Source organism: Raphanus sativus, chromosome 8 (assembly GCF_000801105.2).
Source record: "Raphanus sativus cultivar WK10039 chromosome 8, ASM80110v3, whole genome shotgun sequence".
In the NCBI taxonomy this organism is placed as follows: domain Eukaryota; kingdom Viridiplantae; phylum Streptophyta; class Magnoliopsida; order Brassicales; family Brassicaceae; genus Raphanus; species Raphanus sativus.
In genome coordinates, this window is record NC_079518.1 from 11,972,036 (window position 1) to 11,995,042 (window position 23,007).

At 34.3% G+C, this 23,007-nt stretch overlaps 3 protein-coding genes across 5 annotated transcripts; 2 read left to right on the forward strand and 1 right to left on the reverse strand.

Annotated features, from left to right (window-relative positions):
- The first annotated feature begins 2,408 nt into the window (after positions 1-2,408).
- On the forward strand, positions 2,409-4,091 carry LOC108819542 (derlin-2.1). The gene is made up of 6 exons (XM_018592599.2): positions 2,409-2,630; positions 2,713-2,812; positions 3,112-3,326; positions 3,422-3,505; positions 3,577-3,630; positions 3,717-4,091. The coding sequence occupies exons 1-6, from the start codon at positions 2,532-2,534 to the stop codon at positions 3,897-3,899; spliced, it is 735 nt and encodes a 244-aa protein (XP_018448101.1). The 5' UTR covers positions 2,409-2,531; the 3' UTR covers positions 3,900-4,091.
- Positions 4,092-4,227: 136 nt separating this feature from the next.
- On the reverse strand, positions 4,228-10,828 carry LOC108819574 (homeobox-leucine zipper protein MERISTEM L1-like). Of its 2 annotated transcripts, none has more exons than XM_056993232.1 (11): positions 10,547-10,828; positions 8,218-8,468; positions 8,014-8,131; positions 7,060-7,713; positions 6,866-6,967; positions 6,484-6,684; positions 6,209-6,383; positions 5,834-6,105; positions 5,213-5,308; positions 4,727-5,129; positions 4,228-4,643 (listed from the first exon to the last, which is right to left on the reverse strand). In XM_056993232.1, exons 2-10 carry the CDS (start codon positions 8,448-8,450, stop codon positions 4,737-4,739), a joined length of 2,244 nt encoding a protein of 747 aa, XP_056849212.1. In that variant the 5' UTR covers positions 8,451-8,468; positions 10,547-10,828; the 3' UTR covers positions 4,228-4,643; positions 4,727-4,736. The 2 variants fall into 2 exon arrangements, with proteins under 2 accessions (XP_056849212.1, XP_056849211.1); XM_056993231.1 differs by having other exon boundaries at positions 8,218-8,515.
- Positions 10,829-15,578: 4,750 nt separating this feature from the next.
- Positions 15,579-21,882, forward strand: LOC108822642 (DNA-directed RNA polymerase II subunit 2-like). 2 transcript variants are annotated; one of them, XM_018595772.2, is made up of 25 exons: positions 15,579-15,903; positions 16,218-16,439; positions 16,539-16,823; positions 16,906-17,103; positions 17,212-17,276; positions 17,366-17,452; positions 17,530-17,650; positions 17,755-17,799; positions 17,890-18,027; positions 18,136-18,208; positions 18,371-18,447; positions 18,529-18,636; positions 18,722-18,838; positions 18,930-19,085; positions 19,165-19,269; positions 19,354-19,479; positions 19,598-19,675; positions 19,773-19,868; positions 19,950-20,065; positions 20,144-20,213; positions 20,294-20,347; positions 20,459-20,602; positions 20,732-21,031; positions 21,096-21,518; positions 21,603-21,882. In XM_018595772.2, the coding sequence occupies exons 1-25, from the start codon at positions 15,667-15,669 to the stop codon at positions 21,708-21,710; spliced, it is 3,549 nt and encodes a 1,182-aa protein (XP_018451274.2). In that variant the 5' UTR covers positions 15,579-15,666; the 3' UTR covers positions 21,711-21,882. The 2 variants fall into 2 exon arrangements, with proteins under 2 accessions (XP_018451274.2, XP_018451276.2); XM_018595774.2 differs by having other exon boundaries at positions 15,761-16,055.
- The last annotated feature ends 1,125 nt before the right edge of the window (positions 21,883-23,007 follow it).

Genomic DNA, 23,007 nt, shown 5'->3' on the forward strand with positions numbered 1-23,007 from the left:
TTTTTTCATTATTCCATTTTCATTCTATTTTGGAGTAAAATACGGAGTAAAGAATGTAGATGTTCTAAGCTAACTCTTTATGAGGCATGAGAAAATTCAAAATACAGAGTGAGGATGTAGATGTATATCTATGTGTTCATTTATGCTGTATTAAATGGGATTAATAGAAAGACAATGCTTTGTTCTAGAGTATGGATGACAACAAATTTCAGGCTTCGAGAGTATGATCGATTCAGTTTTTTGACAAAACCCCAAATCCCCTTTCAGATGCTCTCGGATATTTTTTTTTCATGAAAGTCACACTTCATTTATGTTTTGTTGTTTTGTCGAGTATCAATGAGACTCCTACTGATTCATGAGGTAATGGTAAAGTAATGGCCCATTATGTAAGTCCCACGACACTGATAGTTTTTTTTTTTTTTGCTAAAGACGACACTTGATAGTTATAAACTAAAATACATTTAGGTGATGATTGTTTTTTGTTTTTAAAAAAAATATTTTTCATACAATCAATTTTTTTTTAGATTTTAGTTTTTGTTTTTGTAAAAACCATTTGATTTGCCAATCAAGTTTTTAACAAATAAATTTCCTAAAATTTAAGGAAACTAGTTTTTCAAAATTTCAACCAATTTGTGAAGAAAAACCAAAAACAAATTTTTGTAGGTTTTCAATATATAAACGAATTTTGTTTATTTTGTATAAAATATTATATTTTAATTAATTAATGATTAAATAAATAATATTTTTATGAAGATAAATTTTCCATATAGTTTTTATCATTTAAAAAATAATGTAAAATAATTTATTTGTGTTTCATATCTGTAAATAAATATAGATATTTTAAATATTAAATGTAAACAATTAGTTATTAATTTTATTAATAAAATTATTGAATAGTTTTAACAACTATAAGACACACTAAACAACAACAATATATTATATTAATTTGAAAATAGCCATTAAAATTTAAAAAAATATTTATGTAATAAATTTTATAAATAGTTTCAACACTTTAAAATATTTTAGGTTTTACAATCTATACATATTTAATAATTTATACTTTAGTATAATACTTAAAAATAAAATAATCTAAAAACATGGTAATGTTGTTTTAAAAAACAACAACTATATTTGCTAAACTTTAATGGTAATTTGAAATATTTTATTGCTATTTATTTTATTATGTTAAAATAATATTTTGATTATTGTATAAAAACTAACAAAACCAAAATCTAAGAAATAAAAACGAAAATGAAAAGCTGAAAACCTAAAAGGTGAAAGGTAAAAAACCGGAAACCAAAATCTAAGATGGGAGCACATACATTTGGTTTACGTCATTACCTTGGTAGTACACAGGGGGCGGATGCAGTAATGTATTAAGATGGGAGCACATACATTTTATCTATTTTTCAGTTGTGGGCATATCATAAACACCACAATAATTATTAAAGAATAATTTAAAATGAGACGGGGGCACGTGACCCCGTACGTCTGCCTCCAGTGATACATACAATATTTTTAGGTTTACATCACAACTTACTAATACATACAATCGAACCTAAAAGCCTTTTACTATTTTGATAGTTATATGCTAAAATAATTAAACTTTTATTAACTGAAAATATCCATAACGTAAACCAAACAAATTAACAAAGCTTTAACAAAAAATTAGTTATGATAATATAAACATTTTAAATTATTTCACTCCGTGCAAAACATGAATCACTACCTAATTTATATTAAAATATCTTGCAAATTCTCTCTGCCTTTTCTCTCCAATACCTCTGAGGTTTATAAAAACTAGAAATGGTTTTCAAAAGTTTAAATTTTAGCAATGAAAATTCCAAAGATAAAAGGGAATAAATCATAAAGCCTAGTTTCAAGAAAAAAATGAATTAAAATCGTAAATGGTAAGAACATCTCAAGTCTCATTCTATTTTTGTTCTAAAATAAAGTTTTCAGTAAAATTACTCTAATCTTATTTTATTTTTCACTTGATAATAAAGTGAAAAAAAAATTCTATAAATAGTATAACTCATTTATTTTTTGTTCATTACTATATATTTTAATGTAAAATCAGAGTACAATTGGGGAGTAGAATTCAATTTTATTATTGAGTTATTCTATTTAAAAAATAAATAAAGTAAAACATTAGAGATGATAGGGAAATTTTTTTATTGCAACTGTTCCAAAAAGTTGGTAATCTCGCTGTTTATGATATTCAGCGCCAATATCATGCCGTTTTACGAAGATAAAAAAAAACACCGAGACGTTTTACTACTTTTTCCTGCCTCGTAGAACGTAGCGTCAGCAAGCTATTCATGATTGGTCTGTGCAGGCCACGCGCTCTCTTATTCGTGCAACTATTGTCACCTCACACGAATAAATACTAAGTTTGTTTTTTTTCCCCCTTCTTCTCCACATTCATACGTGCGGGAAAGGAAAAAAGATAAAAAAGAAAAACAAATTCAATCGCTTTCGTTTCTGTAGAGCTGATTCTGAATCCAATCGGGCGATTAGGTGGAATAATTATGGCTCAAGCGGTGGAAGAATGGTACAAGCAGATGCCGATTATAACAAGGTCGTATCTCACGGCGGCTGTTGTCACCACCGTCGGATGTTCCCTCGAGGTATTAATTACCTTTTCTCTGATTAGTTTTTTTTTCACTCTATTGAATTGAATCGATTTGATCCCACCTTTCTTGATTGCAGATAATATCGCCGTATAATCTTTACCTGAATCCGACCCTCGTGGTGAAGCAGTATCAGTTATGGCGCCTCGTCACCAATTTTCTTTATTTCCGCAATATGGGTAATCTATCTATCTATTTGTGACCATAGGTTAATAATGTAATAATGTCACCCTTGTAGTAATAATGTGATTTAAGTTTTAACTCAAGTGCCTGTAAGTCGAACTGAATTTGTATTTACAGAGTAAACGATGTTGTGTTGAATAATGTTTTGTTGCATTAAAGACACAATCAGAATTGTTAGGGTCAAGATAGGCAATTTTCCCGCTTGTGTCTAAGCTATGAGTCTTGTCGGATTCCTTTCCTTTGTAATATTGAATCATATATGCTTTTCTGAATTTATAAAATCTTCTTTGTGCAGATTTGGACTTCTTGTTCCATATGTTTTTTCTAGCTAGATACTGCAAACTTCTTGAAGAAAACTCCTTCAGGGGAAAGACTGCTGATTTCCTTTACATGCTCTTGTTCGGGGCAACTGTTCTTACCGGCATTGTCCTAATCGGCGGAACCATACCTTATTTGTCTGTCTCAATCTCCCAGATCATTTTCCTCAGCAACTCTTTGACTTTCATGATGGTAACTTGTCCAAACCTCCTATTATTCTCTAATGGTTTTTAAAAAAATCCATCTCAAAATCATTTCTTTTGATGTATATTTCATCTCTTCTTCAGGTGTATGTATGGAGCAAACAGAATCCTTACGTCCACATGAGTTTCCTTGGTCTTTTCACTTTTACAGCAGCGTATTTACCATGGGTGAGTTGGACTTTCTCATTTTCTTACGATAGTTCGAATCATATCTTACGCCAGGTTCTGAAAAATGGCAGGTGCTTCTTGGATTCTCTGTCCTTGTTGGTGCAAGTCCCTGGGGGGATTTACTGGTACACACTTTCTTAATTTGAATTACATCAGTTTCAACTTCCCTCTTTACCCTCATCCTTACCCTTAAACTCTGTCCTATATGCAGGGAATGATAGCAGGTCACGCCTATTACTTTTTGGCATTTGTCTATCCACGAATGACCGATAGGCGACCCTTGAAGACTCCATCTTTCCTCAAAGCCCTTTTCGCTGATGAGCCTGTGGTGATTGCACGGCCTGAAGATGTTAGGTTTGCTCCTGCCCCTTTTGATGAAATCCACCAAGACTGAGTTTAAGTTAAAAGGCACATGGTGTACACATTCCATTGACTCTTGATTGTGGATAATGTGGAAGTTTTTGTTAGTTTTTTATTTCCCTTGTCCGACCTACATTTATGTGTTTATCTCTTTGTGCATATATGAACTCAAATTATGTACAAAATCTCTAAAAATTCAAATTTATAGTAGTCATTGATTAGATCATTAGAATAAAAATAAAAAATTCAAATTTATAGTAGTCCGACCTACATTTATGTGTTTATACCTTTATAATTGAACGCTGCTTACTTTTTTAAATATATGTAAAATTATTATCTTTGAGAAATAAAGAATAAAAAAAGAGATAAACATAATTCTTTTAGTGATTTACACAGTTTCATCGACAATATTTTAGTACCAAAGTGGCTTAATAATAATAACAAAGAGTAGCAGGATACACTTATTAGACGCAAAACGTGAAGATGTCCTCTAGTGGAAGATAAAATAATAACAGAGAAAATGCAAACGCAAACGCAAAACCGCCTGAATTCACAACAAACCATTTTTTTGTTCCCAGCAGAAGTCAATACCCGAACCTCTTTACCCGTTCTCAAGCCTCTTTTTGGCCCACCCGCATACAAACGCGCAATGAGATTAAACGCAAAAAGGTGCGTTCTTGACTTCCTTTGGAGAATCTCACAAGACTATTAAAACAAGAAACAAATATTACCAAGAAAAAAACTCCTACACCTTCCTTTACTATGTCCTCTTTCACTTCTGCATAAACACAAACCACATTGGTTATAAGATCAAGAAGATGTGACTATCCGAACAATAACCATGTAGAGAACATTGCTTACCTGAAAAACTTCAAGCTCCATCACATGCCAAAGCATCCTTGATACTCTGTACGGTGCATTTGATGAGACTGTTGACTGTAGCCACTGAGCCTAGAGAGAGTTTAGCGGTTGGAACAGAGTCAACAAGTATCTGAAACGCTACCGTCAGTAGTGAACCGCAATTACTTGCTGTGGAAGTAACCACTTCTCCTGCAGCTCCGGCGCCAGCGCTTCCTCCACTTGTAGAGCCATCAGGCAGTATAGCGAATCCGGATGGTAACAAAGCCACGTAATCTGGATCGCCACCGCTCAGGACAAGGTTCATAGCCATCATGTCAACTGGTGCGTATATCACGTAGGATCCTGATGCGTCCGTACAGCTTTCTTGTAAGATCAACATGTTGCTCTGTCCTGAGTTCGAGCTCTGAACAAAACAAAATAAAAAAAAAATTTGTTCAAAACAAACAAAGGTAAAACATTAAAGCCTCTTGTAGGAAAGATTCTTACATTGACTCTCAGTAAGGAGACAGAGTTCCCAGGATCACGACCATTTGCGATATGAGCCATTTCTTCAACCAAGCCTCCGTTCGAAAGTATATCCCACTGCAAAATCAAACCAAAATTAGGTTCCTAATCGGTTTGGTTCTTAATTTTTAAAACCGAAAATCTTCCAAAAGTATTTCTCATATGGTTTGGTTCAGGTATTTTATATCCAAAAACCAGAAATATTATCCAACACCACGAAAACATTAAAATATATCCAAAATGCTATAAAGATATTTAAAAATCCATGAAAAAACAAAATAATACACAAAATACTAATAATATAACCAACACACTAATAATATACATTGTACAAAAAAAAATTAAACATGTATACTCGAAATGCCGAAGATATATTTATAATATCCAAATATTCAAGTCATTTGATGTTGATCCCGAAATGGAGCCAATACCCACGGATAGTATTGTTTTGGAAACCATGGGATATTAGGGTTATACTGAAACCAAATCAAACTGGGTTATTTTGGTTTGGTTCTGGTTCAATTTTTGGTTTCAGTTAAATTTGCCCTAACCCTACCTGAATTCAAGAACTCTCAATAAAGTGAAGAAAAATTATTCTTTTACCTCGCTTCTGCAGTTTTCATCTCTGAGAAAATCGAACACTCGTTTAGGTGCCACTGGGATCCAAAACGAAGTAGCGGCGCTCAAGACGATACCCGGAGGCCTTCCCGGATCATCCATGCTTTTCCGAGTCATGACCCGAACATCGTCAGATCCTGTGGCGGCAAGTGTCGTCCAGGCGTGTGCAGTCGACGCGCCGACTCCGCTACAGAAGCTCATCACCATCCTCTCCGCCAGTTTCAGCATGCTCTTCCTCCCCTCAGGACTCGTTATCACTATTCATAATTACCACAAAATTAAGGGAAGTAAATAAAATTTCTCGATTTAATCCATGAATTTATGGATTAAGTAACAAATGACCCTCGTAATAATACGTACCGGAAAGATCACCGGTTGGAATGTTGCTGGCCATCGAACTCGCGAGCCGCTCACATTGGCGGTCAAGTGTCGCCACCCAACGTTTCGCACCAAAAGCTAAACCGGTATTAACCAACGGTTTATACATGGCATGGACCGATATATCATCGAACTCTGTATGTTCTACCCAAGTCACCTTCAATAATTGCCAACAAAATTAAAAACCCATCAATTCTCTCATTTTCAAATTCTCCACCATATTTTGATAAATACAAATGTAACCCTTTAAATTTTACCTTGGAATAGCCATTCTGCAATTCTTGAATCAGACAACCAGAGGGTCTTCTTCTGCTTCTAGTGATCTGACTCGGTCGTAGGCTTTCTAAAGAGACATCAACAACCGCCCAAGTACTGTCGCTATGCTGCTTACAGTACCTAACAAAGTAGTTCTCACGTGTCGGAACAAGCGGTGATGGGACTTGGAACTCTGCTGTCATCTTTGTGTACCCGACAACAAAGACCAAACCACACAAGTAATAATATCTGATTAATACATAATTTAGAATTATAAATTGCAAAGCAAGTAAGACCAAACCGATAAGTAATATTGATTAATTAATTAATACATGATTTAGAACAATAACTTGTGAAGCAAGTAATTTAAAAAAAGTCTCATACCACTTGTAGTGCCCCATTATAGTTTCCAGCAACGCCAGTAGAGAGAACTTCTAACGTCAATGCTCTCGATACAATCCCGCAGAACACACTAGACCATTGATTCTATAACCCAAAAAGAACATCGCAAGACTCTCAGCTAAACGTTAATTAGAATCTTTGATAAGGTTTGAGAAGATAAGGAAAGAGGTTGATACCACATCTATTAGAGTCTCAACGAGGTTGATATGATTCATGATGACAACCGTTGACTCTCTAGAAGCTTCTGATCTCATACCGATTGGTTTAGGCCCTATTCCTCTAGGGAACGTTCGAAAATACTCCTCTTCATTGAGAATCTCACCCGAACTATCACTTGAAGCCCACAAGGGATCACCAGTCTGAGCCATTCTCACTAGCTCTTCCATGGCTGCAACCGCTAACTCAACAATCATTGGTTTATCAGCCTCACAAGGGATCGAAATCGACCTCATAAAGTCGCTTGTTCTATACATCTCCCCGGCAAAACCCGTCTGGCTGTTGTTGTTCTCAAAGCTCCCAGCTTCAAGATCAAGCGAGCGTGAGGGAATGTGGTGTGAAGATGTGAGCTGAGAGAAAGGCGAGGAATGAGCCAACATTGGCTTCCCTACGTATTTAGCAGCTATGGCAGAGATTCTATCTATTTCTTCGCGTAGACGTGCGTTTTCAATCCTTAAATGCTGTTCGTCGAATGACATTTCTCCTATAGCAGCAGGACCGCCACAGTTTGGACATGTTGCGTTGCTTAGAGCATCCTTGTACCTATTGTTCTCTGCTCTTAGCTTGTCGTTGTCTGACTTCAGAATTGAGTTATCGTGCCTCTCATGTTGTGCCTATGAAGATCACAACTTTCTTTTCTTTAGGTTTTGGTCTCATAAAGAGTATAGAGCAAGTAAAATATATATAATTATACATAATAACCAAATAAATTCCTTAATAGTGGACCTACAGTACTAGGCAATTAGCTGACTATATTATATGTGTTTAATGAAGGCTTCATAGTTATCCACATCGAATCAAATGCTATTCGAATGAAAACATCAAGTTTATTGATTAACATTAGTGTTAGATTGGAGACAAGTTCAAATTAAATGTAACATATAATGAGTCAATATTTTAGCCTAAGTATGTACCTTCATTTGAGTGCGCTTGTTTTGGAACCAAAATTTGATTTGAAGAGGTTCTAAATTTAGCTCTCGGCTCAACTCTTTTCTTTGCTTATCATCAGGATGAGGACATTCTTTAAAGAACCTAAAAGATTGAAACCAAACAAACAAATACTGACCTTAAATCCCAAAACAGTAAAAATCTTTACACGTTTGAGAGGTGTTACTTACGACTCAAGCTCTTGAATCTGGCGTTGCGTGTGACGGTGGTATCGTTTCTTTTTATTGGGACGCTGATTAGGATCTTGAAGCTCTTCTTCTAAAGGATTCTCCATGGTGACTTCTGCGCCAGACTTAGTCTTGAAGTCGTCTTCTCGGCTCCCCGTAAGACCCAAATCATTGTCAGAGCTCTTTATCATATCGAACATATGATTATGAGACTCGAACATGTTTGGATGATACATGGTGATGATGATTGATCCCTATATCGGTTCTGTAGTTCTTTTTAGCTTTTGATTTCCCTTCAAATCTACAAGACGATTATACAAATCATTTTCGTTGTTATATAAATCGATTTTCTACTCTTAAAGTATCTCCTACTGTCAAAAATCAAAGGTCAAATCATGTTTATATATACGAGTCAAAGTAGAAACGGAAGATGAATCTTGGTATTATGTAAAGTAATCTTCTAGATACATGAAAGATAATGTCATAAAAATACTGTAATTAAATTTTGTTTAGCTTTTTAATATCCAATTTTTTCGCTATCAAGTTTAATACCTTAACTAAATGTTTTGCTCATTTTTAATACACAAACTTTTAAAACTGAATCTATTTTAATACTCAAACTGTATTTGTTTTGATAAAAAATACTAATAAATTTCAAAGATATCAAAAAATCTCTAAATTTACAAAAAAGTGTCAGGAAATTCTAATTTTTAATTTTTTTATATGAGGAATAAAGGTAACTAAATTTTGTACGGATCTTAAATTTTGTAATAAAAGTTTGAATTTTTAAATAATGGATTTAGATTATTTAAAAATAAAAGAAACAATTTTATTTTTCGTTCAAAATTATTATTTTTAATAATTAAAAAATTTCTGTAGTATTTACCTTCTTTCCTGAGTCTTAAAAAAATTAGAATTTTTCATATTTTTTCTTGGATTTTAGAGATTTCTAAATTTTGTTTGAAATTTATTAGTATATATATTCAATTAAAAACAAAATTTGAATGTTAAAATGGGCATAATTTTAAACTTTATGTATAAATGTTAAAAATAATTAGCTGTGGTATTAAACTGGGAAGGAGAAATTTGGGTGTTAAAAGGATTAATGAAATTTAGTTGGGATTTTTTTAAAAAAATTTCTACATGAAACTATACATATATACTTATATGGTGCTTTTCACATTCCACAAGTAACTTAAAAGTAAACTATTATTATTTATCTATTTTCATGGTTATTTATATATCTATAAGCATGGATGAGCATCTCTATTCATCTTATCAAAAAGGGTCCGAAAAAAAACATTGGATCTACAAGAAAACGATGAAGAGACGATCTAGGAAACCCTAACTTTCAAATAGCTTACACAAACAAACAAAAAAACAAAACTTGTGTGGTCTTACTTACTTTTTTTGAGTGAATTCAAAAGCGATATGGTTGAGCCAAACTCGAATTGATGTAAAACAAAAAGAAACGCTACATGATACAGATCTACTTTTTTGAAAGTGTTGTGTTGGTCTGGAACGAAGTTAATGATCTTTTTGTCTCACTCTCTTTCTCTCTCTTTTCTCTAGTAAAAGCTAGCAATATAGAGAAATTCAAAGGCTACCCAGGGCATTTCCAATCCAACTCCATATTTTCTTTCAAAATGGAGTAAAAGTGAATATAGAGTAAACAATTCTCCAACCAACTTCATATCCTACTCTATAACGAAATTTACTCCATAAATGGAATAATCTATTTTTTGTTTATTCATTACTCCATTATGGAGTGGAAAATGGAGTAGGGTTGAAGCATTTTTAATTTATACTCACTTTTACTCCATTTTGGAGGAAAATTTAGAGTTTTACATTGGAGATCTTCTGAAACAAAAAAAGACGTATTTTTGTAAAAAAAAAAGACATTTTTTCGTTTCATTGACCTTATCTCTAGGTAACACAAGTAAAAAGAACCATTTACTATAAAAAAAAAAACTATAGAAGGTAATTAATTGAGAAAACAATAAATTAAAAGAAAATTGTGTATATATGTATATGAGTTGACATTAAGTCAATGGCCTTTTTAACACAACTAGAGTATAGTACTCAGTAAAATTCGTCCAACTCAAACCCCTTTACATGTTTATAACTACGCACAAAGAGACAGAAGGAAATAAATCTACAAAGAGGTTAATACATATCTTGAAAAGACTAAAAACAAAAGGGATCTGGTTAGCATGAACAAACATGCAATACAGATCTCATTCTCCAGAGAAACAAAGAACATTCGCATATATATATATATTTTTTTGACAAAGATATATATAGATGTAGAGAGAGAGATAGATCAGCTAACCTTTGGACACAATGAAACCCTAGCTCGGGGTCTTTTCTAATCTTTTGGTTCTCTTCTTTGTGGCGAAAAAGAGATATACGTGGAGGTCTGAGAAAATCAAAAGGGCACCGATTTTTATAGCGACATATATGTTGTTAGAGGATCCGCTCTTATAAAATCAGCAAGATGTACTTACATCGCTATTCAGCGAAAGGAGAATTTTTTTGTTAAAGGAAAAATTGGAGAATAAGGAACTAAGGAGAGAGGAGGAAGAAGAGAAAGATGTAAGGAGAAGATGTGGCAAAAGGAAAAAGAGTTATTGCGGAAGAGAAATTCTTGGGTTCACCCAACCAATAGGATTTCGTTATTTCATATTCGGTATCTTTAAAAAAAAGAAATAAAATATTATTAAGTTATATTATATTTTTAGATTAAAAATAAAAAATAATATTAATTGTACACAAAAACATGTTTAAAAAAATATATTTTTAATACCGTCAACCAAATACTAAACCCTAAACTCTAAATCATAAACCCTAAACCCTTGGGTAAACCCTAAACCCTTGGTAAATCCAAAACACTTGGATAAATTCTAAATCCTAGAGTTTAAGATTTATCCAAGGGTTTAGGGTTTATCCAAGGGTTTAGGGTTAGTATTTAGAGTTTAGGGTTTAGTGTTTTGGTGATTGTGTTAAAAATATATTTAAAAAAAAATCTAAAAATTTAGGATTTATCCAAAACTTTAACATGGATTTAGGGTTTATGATTTAGAATTTAGGGTTTATTGTTTTGCTGACGGTATTTTAAATATAATTTTTTTTTGCAACTACTATTATTTTCTATTTATTTTTATTTTAAAAACATAATAAAATTTGACAATATTTTGTTTCCTTTTTTAAAAGATATCGAATATGAAATAACGAAATTCTATTGGTTGGGTGAATCTAAAGGTTCACTCTAGGGGTGAACCCAAGTATTTCTGATTGCGGAATGCATAGAGGGTGCACTACATTTATGATTATCGAAAGGTCTATTAATGCTTTTAGTAAGAGAAAATCCATGCCACTGCTTATATGATTTTTCTAGAGAGAGAGAGAGAGAGTTTCAGTTCATCAGTTTTTAAGTAAGTTTTTTAAAAAATCACTCTTTCTCTTTGACCTCACGAATTCTTGTAAGGTATGAAAAACAATAGAGGAAAAGGAAAATTTTAAAATGATTGCCATTTTATTATTATATATATATATACATATATATATATTCCATGATTACAGTTTAATTTTCTATATGTGTACTATATATCAGATTAATAAATATTTGTATTTATGTGTTATGCATTCGTTTGATGATTGTACTATGCATACTGCACATTAATAACCTAGATTTCCAAAAACTAGATATACAAAATGGCTTTATATGGGTTACGTACACACTCAGTATAATTTATGTCAGCCAATAATGCATTTTGAGATTCTGATTCCTTGAATATACCATTCTCTATAAACTAGCATAGTTTTGAGTTAATTAAATTTGTGCGGAAACCTTTAGGTGTAGTAACGAGAGATTATGTAGTATAGCAAGAATATTGTACGACTACATTCGTAGGTCTCTTACACTGTCACTATAAAAGTAACTAACATTTTATCTCAAATTAAGATTCTACAGTCTATACAATTCAAATGGCTGCTGAACGTTTAACATAGAGGACGAAAATAGAAGTAAAACCGTAATTCGATCGGCACCCTCACTATACCTCAAATTGATCAATCTAAAATCATGTTTAGTCGGTCTATATAGCACGTCCTCTATGTTAATGTTAGATGTGTTCGACTGAAAGAATATTATTTGTTCTAATACGCATAAAGAATAATTAATAATCAATTAAATATTATTAATGAAATGGGACAATGAATAAGTTATTTCACTCGAATATATATAAAACTGCACTTTTCTTTTGTAACACTTATAAAACAGTTTTTCAAAAAAACACTTATAAAACTTCACTTATTCATAAAAACAAAAATACTGGTTAAGGTATAGAGTAAATATTACAAGAGTAAATATTACAAGGAAATGACTATATACATAATATTTTTACTATAGTTCCGTCCTTTGGCAGTTTGGCTGCTGTAAAATTGAATGTCTCATGTTAACTGATTAATTGTTGTAATGAAAAATTAATATTCCCTCTGTTTCATTATAAGTATTTTTAAAAAATTTACATACAAATTAAGAAAATGATTAAAATTTATATTTTTTAACAACAAAATTTATATTTTACTTCTATTTAATACATTAGTTTTTTATTAAGTAATGAGTTAAGAGTAAATGTTAAAACTGGGAAAATATTTAATATTTATTTTAAAAGTATAAATTAACATTTATAATGAAATAAATTTTAAAAGATAAAATGATACTTAATATGAGACACATGGATATATACAAGAGATGAGATCACTTTGTGATTTTGGACCTATTTTCAATGAACATAAGGAAGGGTTGAGAAGGAAACTACGTAAATTCTAAGGAAAATATCTAAAAACGAATTAAAAAGGTCAAAGTTATATTTAATGGTAGTTTGGATTAGTTGTTTAAATTAAGAATTGGCCATTCTATTGACTCATGTAGCTGGGAGTAATATACTTGTGGACCATGGTCCAAGAAACAGCTCATATATTATGTTAATGCATACACATTCAGTTACGGTATGACCGGCAGACCCAAGAATAATTCAGAATAAATTAAGTGGAGTAAATCATAGTAAACCTTTTTGAGTAAAATTGAGAGTAAATTAAATGGAGACTAGTAACTGAGAGTAAATTAGTAGAATATATAAAAAAATAAAAACTCCTAAAAAGTTAAAAATCAGTGTAATAGGTTTTCCTCTCAAAGATACATGAGGGAATATGAGTCTGTCTACATTCAGGAGTTATTTGTTACAATGGGTAGCGAGAAGTTTTTAATTAGTTAAATGGATTGTTTGAAGTTTTTATTGGAGGAATGGGTCGCTAGTCAGGAAAAAAATAAATTACTGTCCATTTTAGTTTTTTGACCCGTGTACTTCTCGCTAGTGGTCCACTAAACTTTTGAAGTCGATCCACTACAAACGACCCAGAGACTTAACGATACACGCCAAATTCATATTTTCTCACGTATGAGCGGCAAGATTTTTTTTTTTGGTGACCGGTAAAAAAAATTAAAGATAACAATTTGTCCTTTCACCTTATCTTTTCCCGTCAGTTACTGGTTAAAGATATTTGTGGTAATATTAATAAACTAATTTGTGGGTCTACTTACTCGTTAATGGTGAGATTAAGTTAGAACTGGTGGACAACAAAAAGAAAGAACCCGAAGAGAAGAAGATATCTTGATCCTCTGAGGCGGTCTATGTGCATCCACCGTAACTGAAAAGGATAAAAACAATTATCGGTGGTCGGAGCGTCGGGTCAAGTAGTGTTGGTAAAGATAAGGAAATCAGTACCAACACCGGCGAAGGTACATTGTTCGAGTTCTAAGCTTCAGTATTTGTTTTTATAAATGTGTGCTTCCTCTATTAGTAAATGATCCTAACGGATCCTCATTGTTGGACCGTAGATCTATGTAATTCCTGCATTGTGGTTATGCCTGGAAGGTGGATAATGTTTGACAATGGAGCTTGGGATTTCAAGATGGATAATGATAGAATGTGTAGAGCAGTCGATTTCACGATTTTGGTGGGAAAATGCGTTTTTACGATTTTGGCAGAAAAACACATTTTGTGGTTTTGGCGGGAAAACACATTTGCAGAAAAACATTTTTTTTGGGGAAAATGTGTTTCTGTGGGAAAACACGTTTTGCAGGTAAACAAGTTTTTCATGTTTTTGCAGGAAAATATATTTTTGCAGGTTTAGTGGGAGAGCACGATTTTGCGATTTTTGCGGAAAAATGTATTTTTATGGTTTTAGTGGGAAAACAAGATTTTTTTTTGGTTGTGGCGGAAAAATGAGCTTTTCTTGTTTTGGCATGAAAATGAGATTTCAGTTTGATGGAAAAATGAAAAATTTCGATTTTGACAGGAAAACGAGTTTTTTGGTTTTGAGGAGAAAATGCGATTTTTCAATTTTGACGGAAAAACGATTTTTTTTTTGTTTTGGTGAAAAGTACGATTTTCTGTTTTGATGGAAAAATAAGATTTTTCGCTTTGGCGAGAAAATGCATTTTTTTGGTTTTTGAAAGTGAGTTTTCTTGTTTTGGTGAAAAAACGAGTTTTTGTTTTAATTTTTTGGGAAACGAGATTTTTTCGGTTTTAGCTAAAAAATACGATTTTTGGTTTTAGCGTGAAAATGAGATTTTTCGATTTTTTATGAAAACATGATTTTTTGGTTGATTGGAAAGGGATTTTCTGGTTTTTGCGGGATTTTTTTAAACACTTAGATTTTCTTGTTTTGGCGGAAAACAAAATTTTTTTGAGGTTAGTAAAGAAAACTCGAATTTATCGTTTTTGCAGAAAAATATTTTTTTTTGTTCTGCTGGAAACATACATTTTTGCAGTTTTTTTCATTTTTACAAGTAAAATAATGATACTAAATTTAGGGTTGTAATTTTTCAATTATATCAAAGATGTAATAGATATTATATTATATCATTTTGAAAGAATCATCTCAATTGAGATGGTTTAATTTGAATTAACTAACTGATTCTCAAAATTAAATCTAAATTTTTTAAACTCATCCAAAATATAATTTTATATTTTAAACAGTTATTTTAATATGTCCAAAATTAAATCAAAGAAAACATTATTTTAATATGTCCAAAATATAATTTTATAGTTTAAACAGTTAGTAAAAAAAAATGAAAATTATAAAATTTTAATTTTTTATTATATGCTAAGAACGTAAAAATTTCAAATATCGAAAATATAATGATTCAGTCATTTAACAGATAGAATATAATCGTTAAAAAAAAAAAAAAACAGATAGAATATAATCAAACCAGTCGGTTATCAAACCGGTTATATCAATAAACAAGCAAGCCTACTCTACCACCGAGGTTCTTTATAAACCACTTAAACTCACCAAGTCCCTCTCATTCTCATCCATTCGTCGCGCTCTCTCTCTGCTCCTGCTCCTGCTCTGCTCTGTTCTTCAGCGAGAGGGAGATCAAAGATGGAGTACGAACAGGACCAGCCTCACATTGATGGCGACGACGAGGAGATTACACAGGAGGACGCATGGACCGTCATCTCAGCCTACTTCGATGAGAAAGGTCTCGTTCGCCAGCAGATCGACTCGTTCGATCAGTTTATTCAGAACACCATGCAAGAGATCGTCGATGAGTCGTCTGATATCGAGATCCGATCTCAGTCCCAGCACAATCCTGGCCACCAATCCGGTTTTGCCGAGGTTCTCTAACTGCTAGGGTTTTGAATTACTAGCAATTAGGGTTTGCCTACTCGAGTAACTGATTTCAATTGATGTCAAGTTACTTGAGCACCTCTTGGCACCTCTGCGTATGACTATTTTTTCCTGCAGGCTATGCATTTTAGCTTCTATAGGTTCGTATGATTTCAATTGATGTCAAGTTACTTTTGTATTCTATGCTTGAGCTCTGCTATGTTTTCAAGGTGTATTTTTCAGATCAGTTTTGGCACAATGATAATGTGATTAGCATTGTTTTTGCTATACCTCTGATGAAACTTTATATTTTTTTTTTGCAGACAATCCACAAGATTAGGTTTGGACAGATTTATCTGAGCAAACCAATGATAACGGAGTCTGATGGAGAGATGGCCACCTTGTTCCCTAAGGCTGCAAGGCTGAGAAACCTCACCTACTCGGCTCCTTTGTGTGTCGATGTTAGCAAGAGAGTTATTAAGAAAGGGCATGATGGTGTGGAAGTTACGGAGACACAGGATTTTACTCAAGTTTTCATTGGAAAGGTCCGTGAACTTTTGTTTATGTGGAAGGTTATAAAAGCGACTTCTGCTATGCGGTTCTGATAGTAGGTATATGTTTTCTTCTCGTTTGGTTTTTACTAGGTTCCCATTATGCTCCGATCTACTTACTGTACCTTAAATGGGAATTCGGAGAAAGATTTGACAGAGCTTGGAGAGTGTCCTTATGATCAGGGCGGATACTTCATTATTAATGGCAGTGAAAAGGTTCTGATTGCTCAAGAGAAGATGAGTACGAACCATGTTTATGTGTTCAAGAAGAGACAGCCAAATAAGTATTTGTATGTTGCTGAAGTCCGTTCCATGGCGGAAAACCAAAATAGACCTCCAAGCACAATGTTCGTGCGTATGTTCTCTGGCTCCAAAGGGGTATGAGAAAGCTAGATACTCTTTATCTCCATTAGTTTTTTTTTTTTAGAACTCTAAGATAATGGTAAATGGATGGATGCAGGGTTCATCTGGACAGTATATTCAATGTACACTTCCATATATCAAGAAAGAAATTCCTATTATCATAGTATTTCGTGCATTGGGATTTGTTGCCGATAAGGACATATTGGAACGTATATGCTATGACTTTGGCGATACTCAGATGATGGAGTTGCTCAGGCCTTCCTTGGAAGAAGCTTTTGTCATTCAAAGTCAGCAGGTAACCATATTTATCCTACATTTGGCTAATGATATGTTTTATTCTGGCTCTTCTGTTGTTTGGAGAATTGATCCTGCAGTCAGTTTGATGATTTTCATATTGCTTCAGGTTGCCCTTGACTATATTGGAACACGTGGTGCACCTCATGGTGCACCCAGGAAAAAGAGGATAAAGTATTATATAATCTAAACCAATTAAGTTGCGCATTATGATCTAAGATATCAACTATTGAGATGCTCACAATGGAGATTTGTGAGTGCAGGTATGCGATAGATATCCTTCAGAAAGAAATGCTTCCTCATGAAGGAGTTGGGGAATCTTGTGAGTCGCATAAAGCTTACGCTTTTGGGTACGTATTTAACTCACTCGTGTTCTTTGAGATTTCGTAGGTTTCTGTGTTGATCATATTATGCAATAACGTTTAAGGTATATCATAAACCGGCTGCTGCGTTGTGTGCTTGGCCGAAAGCCAGAGGATGATAGGGATCATTATGGTAACAAAAGACTGGATCTTGCTGGTCCTTTACTTGGAGGGCTGTTTAGAATGGTTTGTTACCAGTCCACAATCATATGCATTATTGAAAAAAATTTGAAGAACTTAAGTATCATTTTAGTTTATCTCTTACTGACTAAGCATCTTCTTTAATGCAGCTTTTCAGAAAGCTTACGAGGGATGTGAGATCTTATGTTCAGAAGGTCTCTTAATAGTTGCTCTTCTTAAGCCCAGGACTTCAAATCTAATTTGTTAGTCTGTGTTTGGAAGTCTAATTCATGTCGCTGTAACAGTGCGTTGACAATGGCAAAGATGTCAATCTTCTGTTTGCCATTAACGCTAAAACAATTACCTCTGGCTTGAAATATGCTCTTGCTACTGGGAACTGGGGCCAGGCAAACGCTGCTGGCACAAGAGCAGGAGTCTCTCAGGTTAGGATTTGTTTCTTCTCTTTTCCTGCTCAAATAATTTCTTGATATATGCTATTAGCGTGATTTATTGCATGATTTACATGGTTCTCATGTCTTTACTTACACCAGGTTCTAAATCGGTTGACATATGCTTCCACTTTGTCTCATTTGAGGCGTCTCAATTCTCCTATTGGGCGTGAAGGTAAAGCCTTGTTTTTTTTCTGGCGTTTCTACTTTGTCTCAGCTTATCTGCTACTGCAGTTGGTGTATTTTAGTCAGGGTTCATTTTCTTATCCATATCCTTGCTACTTAGGTTCGCCTTCTGGTTTTTCCACTTGAGTGTTAATGAAGTCTTATATGACAGGAAAATTGTCAAAACCAAGACAATTGCACAACTCACAGTGGGGTATGATGTGCCCTGCTGAAACACCTGAAGGACAGGTATAGTTGTTGCATTAAGAGAAATAAAAATATTTTGGGGTTCATTTAGTTCCATTGCTTACTATGAATTTGCTTTGTCAGGCTTGTGGTCTAGTGAAAAACTTGGCGCTCATGGTCTACATTACAGTTGGGTCAGCTGCTTCTCCCATTTTGGAAATTTTGGCGGATTGGGGAACTGAGAATCTTGAGGTCTGTAGCATTAAACAGTCAGTTTCGTACTCAATCTCTACCACTTCGTTTCATGTGTTTACTCAAGGTCTTAACTTGATTGTAGGAAAGCTCTCCATCAGTTATACCCCAAGCTACAAAAATCTTTGTCAATGGAAAGTGGGTTGGAATTCATCGAGATCCTGACATTTTGGTGAAAACGTTGAGACTTTTGAGGAGAAGCGTAAGCGTGCACTTTCGTTCACGTTTCCAAATATTTTAGTCAATAAATTGCTACTGTCCTACAAGTGATATACTTAAGTTTCCTCTTGCAGAATGGTAGTTACACTGAAGTTAGCGTTGTTAGAGATATTCGTCTGAAAGAGCTCCGGATATACACTGATTATGGTCGCTGTAGTCGTCCCTTGTTTATTGTGGATAATCAGAGGCTTTTGATAAAGAAGAAAGATATATATGCTCTGCAACAAAGGGTAAATTTTATAGTCTTATTTTCTCAAAGTACGTATTTGTTATAACTTCAGTGTACCAATACTCGTTTTCATAACCCAGGAAAGTGCAGAAGAAGATGGTTGGCATCAACTGCTTGCAAAGGGGTTTATAGAATATGTAGACACAGAGGAAGAGGAGACTACTATGATATCCATGACTATCAATGTGAGTAATTAGAATGTCAGAAAGTTGAAGATGTGAATAAATGCACTTTTGGGGCACTCATTGTCACTCTTAATTTCGTTTCAGGATCTGGTTCAAGCTAGGCTCCGCCCCGACGAGGCATATTCTGACACTTACACACATTGTGAGATTCACCCTTCTTTGATATTGGGCGTGTGTGCTTCAATCATACCATTTCCCGACCATAATCAGGTTTCTCCCTCTTTAATTGACATTCTATCTTTAAGAAGCAATTTCGTTATGTAAAAGTCAAATTTATGCTAACTATCTAGTGTACCTTTTCTGCCACTTCTACGTTTTGATGAATTAGTCACCCCGTAATACATATCAATCTGCTATGGGAAAGCAAGCCATGGGAATATATGTCACCAACTACCAATTCCGCATGGTATGGTCCAGGCTTTTAATTTGTGGTCTCTTCTTTCCATCTTTTGTTATAACACTACATGCATTAATGATACTGCTATCATTGTTCTGTTAACCAGGATACCTTAGCCTATGTTCTATATTATCCTCAAAAGCCTCTGGTCACCACAAGAGCTATGGAGCATCTTCACTTTAGGCAACTTCCAGCAGGAATTGTGAGTTTTATTTTGCTTGAAGTCTTTCAGAATCCAGCTTTCACTCTTCTCTCAAATGTTTTTCTTCTTTTTCTTGTGTAGAATGCTATTGTTGCAATTTCTTGCTATTCTGGATATAATCAAGAAGATTCTGTCATTATGAATCAGTCTTCAATAGATCGTGGTTTCTTTCGATCCTTGTTCTTCCGGTCTTACAGGTGAGTATACCATATACTTGTGGACATTTCCTTTTGGTCTTTCCACTTTAATTTATACTGCAATCTTTCTCCTGGCAGAGACGAGGAGAAAAAAATGGGGACCCTTATCAAAGAAGACTTTGGGCGCCCAGACAGAGGAAATACACTGGTAAAAGACACCATTGTGGTTCATATTTTCTGTTGTGCTTTTTTGTTAGTGGAGTTTAACACTTAGAAATTCTGCTGCAGGGTATGCGACATGGTTCTTATGAGAAACTGGATGATGATGGTCTCGCACCTCCTGTAAGTCAATGATATATTGTTCCTTAATGACTTATATCTGATTTGATTTGGCCATTAGTGCTAAAAAAGCGTATCATACAATTCTTTAAAAAAAAATATTTTGTGGTATAGGGTACTAGAGTTTCAGGTGAAGATGTAATCATTGGGAAAACAACTCCAATATCTCAAGACGAGGCTCAAGGACAAACAGCACGATACACCAGACGTGATCACAGTATAAGCTTGCGTCATAGTGAAACTGGAATGGTTGATCAGGTAACTTTGGTGTTTCTTGCAGTTATGAGTTTAGAATGTTTAAGGACTGAACTATGAATGTGATCATATTTTGTTTAAACGTGGGTTCTGGAAGTTCTCTAATTTTTTCAAGTTGTGAACTTCTTGTAGGTTCTATTGACTACAAATGCAGATGGTTTGAAGTTTGTGAAAGTGAGGGTTAGATCAGTTCGTACTCCGCAAATTGGAGACAAATTCAGTAGTAGACATGGTCAGAAGGGAACTGTTGGCATGACGTACACACAGGAGGACATGCCTTGGACGATTGAAGGCGTTACTCCTGATATAATTGTGAATCCACATGCTATCCCGTCTCGGATGACGATTGGACAGCTAATTGAGTGCATCATGGGAAAAGTGGCAGCTCACATGGGTAAAGAAGGAGACGCAACTCCCTTTACAGATGTCACGGTAACTTTGCTTTTCCTTAGCTCCTTGTTTAGTTGAATCTGACACATTGTGGTGGTGTCTTTAGGTGGACAATATAAGCAAAGCTCTCCATAAATGTGGGTACCAGATGCGTGGATTTGAGAGGATGTACAATGGCCACACGGGCAGACCACTCCCAGCGATGATATTCATAGGACCAACGTATTACCAAAGGTTGAAGCATATGGTTGATGACAAGATCCACTCTCGTGGACGAGGTCCTGTGCAAATCTTAACAAGACAACCGGCTGAAGGAAGATCACGTGACGGTGGATTGCGTTTTGGAGAAATGGAACGAGACTGCATGATTGCTCATGGTGCTGCTAGCTTTTTGAAAGAGAGGCTGTTTGATCAGAGCGATGCGTATAGGGTACATGTGTGTGAAACATGTGGCCTCATCGCCATTGCAAACCTGAAGAAGAATATTTTGGAATGCAAAGGTTGCAAGAAGACAACAGATATTGTTCAGGTAAGGTTTCAAAATTGTGTTTTCTTTTAAACTCGCTAATTCTCAGTTGTGTGATGGCATGTTATCTACTAATCTCTTTGACAGGTTCACGTTCCATATGCTTGTAAATTACTGTTTCAAGAGCTTATGTCAATGGCGATTGCGCCAAGGATGCTTACTAAAGACCTGAAATCAGCTAAAGGCAGGAAGTGAGGAGCTTTCTTGTTCTCTTTGGCTCTTGTATCTCTGTGATAAAAACTAAAACTCAAAATTGTGTATCGTTCATAGGTATTTCTTCTGAAACTAGAAACTGGAGAGGTATATGATAATACTTGTAAATTACTCCATTCTATTCACTTGTCAATGAATCCGTGACTTGACCATCTTTTGTCATCATCACTCACTCGTAAGCACGCTAAGACCTCAGCAATATTCTTTCTGAGCCTCACGTTTCTGTTCCCTCTATGGTATGCTCTTCTTACTTTAGAGCAAAGCTATAGAAATGCCTGACAACCATCGAATTACATTAAAACAGAATACCAAAGAAAAGCCCAACGAACAAGTACTAATAGAGCCTAAAGAACATTCCTCGCTGCAAAGTGAAGCTTAATCCTGCTCAAGGACTAAATAACATTCTTCAGTAGCAGGACCAGTCAACTAAAAGCTCAAAACAGTGATTTCATGGTCACAAGTTCCCACCACTGAAACAAATCAACAATCTTCTCTATACTCTTCTTCTTTGACTGTGTCTAGCTTCTGCTTCGCTGCTCTATGCCTCCTCATCACCGTCACAAATCGAGGTGGAGAAACCTCTGATACAAACCTTGCTATACGTGCATGGGAATTGGTTGCCAATACAACCTCTTACTACTAAGTTGATCTATTTATAACTATTTATGAGAAAAAAAAAGTTTATACATCGAGTAAGCTATTTTAAAACATCTATTAGAAATCTGATTGTTCAAAACAAAACACACCTCAATAATCACTTTATAATTATCAAATGTTCCACCATTGTCAAGACGAATCTCGTGATATTAGTAAATATATATTGCAATTGCAAATTGTAGACGAACGAGAGAAAACACAAGTACCCATACGTATTTGAAAGGGTTGGCGCCACAAATAACGGTTATTCTGTTATCATATTAAAGAAACTGGTTCACAAATTAAGAGTTCAATTGTCAAACTTTTATATGCTTCAAAATCCGGGTGGTGTAGTCGGTTATCACGCTGGTCTCACACACCACATGTCTGGGGTTTGAATCCTGGCTCAAATATCAATTTTTTATTTTCATTGTAAAAGAGAACTCTAGCCGAACTACACACTGCTTAATTTTAATTTTATGACACCGGAACAACTTATACCAAGCAGTCTTCTGTAGAAATCCAGATTGATAGAAGATATAGAAGCTTAATACTTTAGACGTAACTATAGATTTACCATAGTTGCACGCTAATGCATCTCATATTATGTGATGAGGCGTAATTTAAGAACAGAGAATAGACT